This window comes from Etheostoma spectabile, chromosome 2, assembly GCF_008692095.1.
Source record: "Etheostoma spectabile isolate EspeVRDwgs_2016 chromosome 2, UIUC_Espe_1.0, whole genome shotgun sequence".
Taxonomy (NCBI): Eukaryota; Metazoa; Chordata; class Actinopteri; order Perciformes; family Percidae; genus Etheostoma; species Etheostoma spectabile.
The window spans coordinates 17,963,840-17,969,206 of NC_045734.1; the positions used below are offsets into that span (position 1 = coordinate 17,963,840).

The 5,367-nt window shown below is 36.9% G+C and overlaps 1 protein-coding gene across 1 annotated transcript in view; it reads right to left on the reverse strand.

Moving 5' to 3' along the window:
- Nucleotides 1-557: 557 nt before the first annotated feature.
- The window catches only part of LOC116705339 (uncharacterized), a 19,894-nt gene continuing 15,084 nt past the window's right edge, over nt 558-5,367 (reverse strand). Inside the window, exons 2-5 of the mRNA XM_032541462.1 lie at nt 4,774-4,867; nt 4,599-4,682; nt 4,021-4,350; nt 558-1,931 (exon numbers count right to left, since the gene is read on the reverse strand). Of these exons, the coding sequence (XP_032397353.1) occupies nt 1,534-1,931; nt 4,021-4,350; nt 4,599-4,662 (792 nt within the window). The 5' untranslated portion in view covers nt 4,663-4,682; nt 4,774-4,867 and the 3' untranslated portion in view covers nt 558-1,533. The remainder of the gene's footprint in view (nt 1,932-4,020; nt 4,351-4,598; nt 4,683-4,773; nt 4,868-5,367) is intronic.

Sequence of the window (5,367 nt, forward strand, 5' to 3'; positions counted from 1 at the left end):
CCTCTCTGAAAGCTTACATCAGTAATTACTTACCAGGAATGTTTAATGTAAGCTAAATTCTTTTTAACATCACAATATAAAACACTAAATAAGCAATAAGTAATAAAGAGTTGATATGTCATAATACATTAGATAAATCAAACATCTCCATCTAAAGCTCATTTGATGTTTGATTAGAGAGTATATTTAAAAATTCAGTAATTTTGACTGTGAAAGGTTGGTTTTGTGAAAATGTATGTAAGTTGCTTTAATTTTGCATTGCAGTCTCATTTTGTCATTATTCAAAACTAATTTTTTACAAAAAAATCACCAAAGAATGTGTACTTTTGAGAGATCATAACTCCACAATCAGAAACATTAAGTTCAACATATCTGAACTGGTGTGTGTGTATATTTGTGTATGTAGGTGTGGATCCTTATGCACTACAATAGTCAAGGTGACCTGGTAGTCATTCACTCAGTGAGCTCTCAGCTGCAGCAACAGTTCAACCTTTTAGTGAAAAGGTTAAACTTTTTGCTAAAAGTTCAACCTGCTCCTGTGTGGCACAAATTTAGTGACACCATTAGTAGAGAGTCATTCTGACTTGAAAAGGTTCTTAAATGTCCTGTCTGAAGAGAGGGCACTGAGGTGTTAAAGATACAGAGTTTTAGCCTTGGAACTGGGTTTGTCCTTCAGCTTTGAGCAAAAACCTGTAAAGACAGAGGGCTATAGTTGAAGATGGGAAACAGGGAAATGATTTGTGTCTGTCTTCTGACTTGTCACATTGACTGCCGGTCAGATTTAAAATGTAAAGAAGGAAAATATACAATTTTGCAACTCTGACAAACTAGACATTATCTGTCTGCATGTTGTTCATGTATGATGAAGTCAATTTTACTGTAGGGCAGTCCCTTTTTTATACATCCATCTCAGCTTCAGTGGTGTGTAGCCATGCACACAAAAAGAGCACCAATAAACCACAGACCTTACTGTAAACGGTGGAACGGCTTCTACTAAAGAATAGTTGCTATGAAACCCGTTCAATTTCTGTATGTTAAAGTATACCATGCTTTTAAATGCATCCATTTTCCCCTTCAGCCACAGCCACATTTCAGAATATAGTTCACCAGAGGGCAGCATCCATCCACAAACAACACACAGAGATGTTGCATGACAGAGAAATCCTGCATCCTGTTATTTGATATTTCGCACAAAGGCTTCTGTGTGTTCGAGGGGAATTTGCGGCAGAGTCAATCTTTTGATGTCTGCATTCTGTTCAAGATGGACAGATTTTATTTTTCTTGCAGAAAGCGTTCATTCTTGCAGCATATATGACACAGTTTAATGATTATCAGTCTTTCATTTCCTTGTTCACTTCAGTCAAGACTAATTAACCTTTGTACCATGCGTGATGACTCACTTAACTGAGAGTTTCCCTGGAATTTAAAATATACACAATTCTGAGTACCTCATTGTTCCTTATCAGTGTTAATCAGCGCTTCACCCTTATAACTTATCACACTCCTTTATGTGAAATTCCTTTGAGATAGTTATTATTTCAGTGTGACAGCAAGTAAAATTGAAATACACAAATATGTCCACAAAGGTCCCGGTGATCCAACTCCATTCCTGCCCGGATGTGTATGTTCCTGTGATATGCTTCTGGCCTGTAATTCTGGATTCTGAACTAAAGTGCTTGTAATGTATCTACCAGATGTGGAGCTCTTCAAGGAACAGTTGTAGGGCACAGTTGAACTGTTCTGCTCAAGGTAGCTACGGATAGTCAGCCAACCCCCTTCGTCCACATGTTTAGTAGTGTGTTGCCTCACAGATCCATCTGAGAGATTGTGGGAGCCGTGAAACCAGTGCACATCTCCGTCTGGGTAGATGTTTTTGAAGGTGCAGGTGGCACGGTCACCAGTCCAAACACCCTCAACGATTCCACAACACTCTGAGAGGAAGAACATAACATTTTGAAATTAACTTCAATAATGTTCTTCATGTACAGAACATCAGGGACACTTCATGTTCTCAGAAACTATCAAAAATCCACAGTACCTCACTATTTATTCCCATTATCAAATCTATAGCAATCGAAGGTGCATTAGCTCAAATATCATAGTGAAATTGCAATTCCACTTTACTTTAACTACATGTTAGTAAAAAAACTTTTAAAAAAACTTTGCATGCATTGTAATATTTTACACATGATGTAAACATATGAACAAGATGCTTATTTAAATATAATACTCTGCCCAACAGTACAGTCTATAAAGTTGTTTACGCTATCTTAACTTATTGCTACATTAAACTACATTTAAATGAGGCATTCTGGTAATTCATAAGGATTCATAAGTTTTAATGTTGTTATCGGCTAAGAAAGCATTCAGTAATGCATCATACATTAGCCCTAACACATTCAAAAATTGAGAACTTTTGGGTTGCAAAGTTGTAAAAAGTTGATTTTGCTGCATAACTGGCTTTGTCTTCATAGCTATTGAGCAATTTAATTAATCAGTAAAGAGTCTCCAATTGGGTGGTTCAACCACTTACTTTCTGCAAAAGAGTTGCAGACCAAAATCGATTAATTAGCAACTCATTCAGACCGGCTGGCTGGCTGGTGGCTTTTCTAAAAAAGCCACCAGGTCTGCATTTAAAAATTGCATTAAGTCATTAAACAGTTACAACATCAATAATCCACCAGAATGAGTAACGAATTCATAATTTTTGTAACAATTAATTTTATTTCAGATGCTCTGCAGCTTCAGTTCAGAAGGAAAATCGTCCGTTGAAGTTGCCTTCCTGATGCTTGTGGAGGATAAAAAACTGACAGTATTGGTTTCATTTGTGAATAAAACAATAATACATTATAGGATCAAGCCTTTATTTGTAATTTACCAACTCCTTAAAGAATTATTTTATCTACATCAATGCATGAGGAGCAATGATCCAATACTACGTCCGTTGTTTTTTTGGGGGCATTTTAGGCCTTGATTTGATAGGATAGCTGAAGACTTGAAAGGGGAGGGAGAGGGGGCGAATGACATGCAGCAGAGGGCTGCACGTTGGAATCAAACCTGCCGCCGCTGTGACAAGGACTGAGCCTCTGGACATGGGGCACACGCTCAACTAGGTGAACTGCCCAGGCAATCCTACTGTGGGGTAGCCTGTGAAATCATAAAGTCTCATGTGATCTTAGCTTAATCTATGTTAATACATTAAATATTTATTGGTTGATTATATTTTGTACAATTAATCTGAATCTGCAAGGTAATTAGTAACTGAAGCTATTAAATAAATGTAGTGGAATAAAAACAACATTTGCTTCTGAATTGTAGTGGAGTAGAAGTAAAGAGTATCAGAGTATTTAAATACTCAAGTAAAGTACCTCAAAATTGAAAAAGTAAACTACAGTATTTCAGTTTGTACATATTTACTTTCTACCATTGGGAATTTTGGACCACTAGTTCATTATGGAGCTGTGTTTTGTGAGTGGGTTCACCTTTTTCTTGTCTCGTGCACACACACTGACACAATACATTCTATAGACCTTCCAATGGTTTCACACTATTGTCCTGATTGACAAATGTGCCAAAAGGAAACACAACAATGAGCCAACAAAGGCAATGCAAAAGGACACAGGTGATTATGATCAGTACAGGATATATAATAAATGAGCATTTCAAATGTTTAATAATTAGGTAAATGCATTCAACAGTTTTGTTAGACCCAAGGATAACATAATACTTTCAATGATGAGGTTGTACCACCTTAAGTACATAACGTGCCTAGTTTTGCTAAACTGATAAGAACTAATCTTAGAATAAATGACTCCTTGGTGGTGCAACCTAGCCTAAATTTAAATACTTTACTTTGTTTACTAGGGCACTATTACAGTAAGTAAAAAATCATTGCAACAGAGGAAGTAGCTAAAGAAGCAGACGTATCTTTGTATTTTATACATTCATGATAGCGGTGTTACAAAATTGCGTTGAGACATATCACTGTTTGTCTAAATAAGAATGGCTGTGGACACTGACCTTGTAACTCCACTCTTGTATATTGATGCTTAGCTCCCTGGTTGGATTGCAGTTTGCACCTGTAGTCTCCGCTCTCCAGTGGCTGCACTCTCTTAAAGATGAGGGATAATTGTGTTCCATGTTTATACTCACAATGGAAGTGGCTTAGAGTGTGTTTGTGGTGTGTGATATTTCCTTCTTTGTCCAAGGAACATAAAGATCTGTTGTTTTGGGACCAGTTCATGTGTTTGATTGATAGTCCATGCCGTGATGAGGACACGTTGCAGTTTAGGGTAACCTCTTTGCCGCACTCTGCAGTAATCTTGGGAGTCACACTCAGTTTCACAAACTCTGTAGACAAAGATACAAATAGTGTACGGACAATTAAAGGAAACAAAAGCTTCTTGTTAGTTCAGCATTGTTTTTAGGACAACCCCACTGCTAGATCTTCCTTTAAACCTTTAGAGGAAGAATCCAGAGATTCTTTCCTCCTGTATACCTCTGATCATTTTGAAGATTCAACAAATTTGGGACTTATTCTTCAATAAGTATGTCAACTGAACAAATTAGTTTGAACTGGTTAGAATAGTTTCACATACCTTGTGTTGTAAGAACAAATGCCGTTTGAAGCCAGAGAAGTGTATGCAATGCTGTGTACTCCATTGTCCCCTTTTTGCATTTCACTGTAACATGGAGAACAATCACAACAACACATTCACTGTAACACATATATTAAAAAGCAACATGTTTGTCTTATTTCTGAGTTGAACTGACCTCAGGATGATTGGTGCTTGTCCTCAGCTCTTCTCAAGTGTCTCTGATTCCTTGTGGTGCTTTTGCGTATAAATATCTTTCTTCAGACTTGTCCCTAAGAACAGAAGGTTAATGATTACAGTATTATGAAGAGGAATTATCAGGAAGGCTTATCTCTCTGGACGGTGTTTGCTGTAACCTAAATAAAGAGGGGAAGGGAAAGGAAAAGTGTGATGTTTTGTGTGCATGCGTGCATCCGTGTGTGAGTGTGAGTGAGAGAAAAAGTGAAAGAAACAGACAAAGTGAAGGCCTATTCATGAAGAAGATTCAAATTTTCTCATGAGGTCACTATGACTATTTGATATGGTTCAAACTCCATGGCAATAGCCACAGGGGAAAGGCTTTGATCTTTTATGTTCTAAAGGCAAGGCAGCTTTATTTGTATAGCACATTTCTGGGCAACAGGGCAATTCAAAGTGCTTTACACAAAAAACAGTTAACTTTTACACAAGAATAAACAGTTAAAAAATAAAAACAGATAAAACACAAGAATAAAAGATACAGTGCAGTATAAGAAATTAAACATTAAAGAAATGAACAACCATTTAAAGAAAG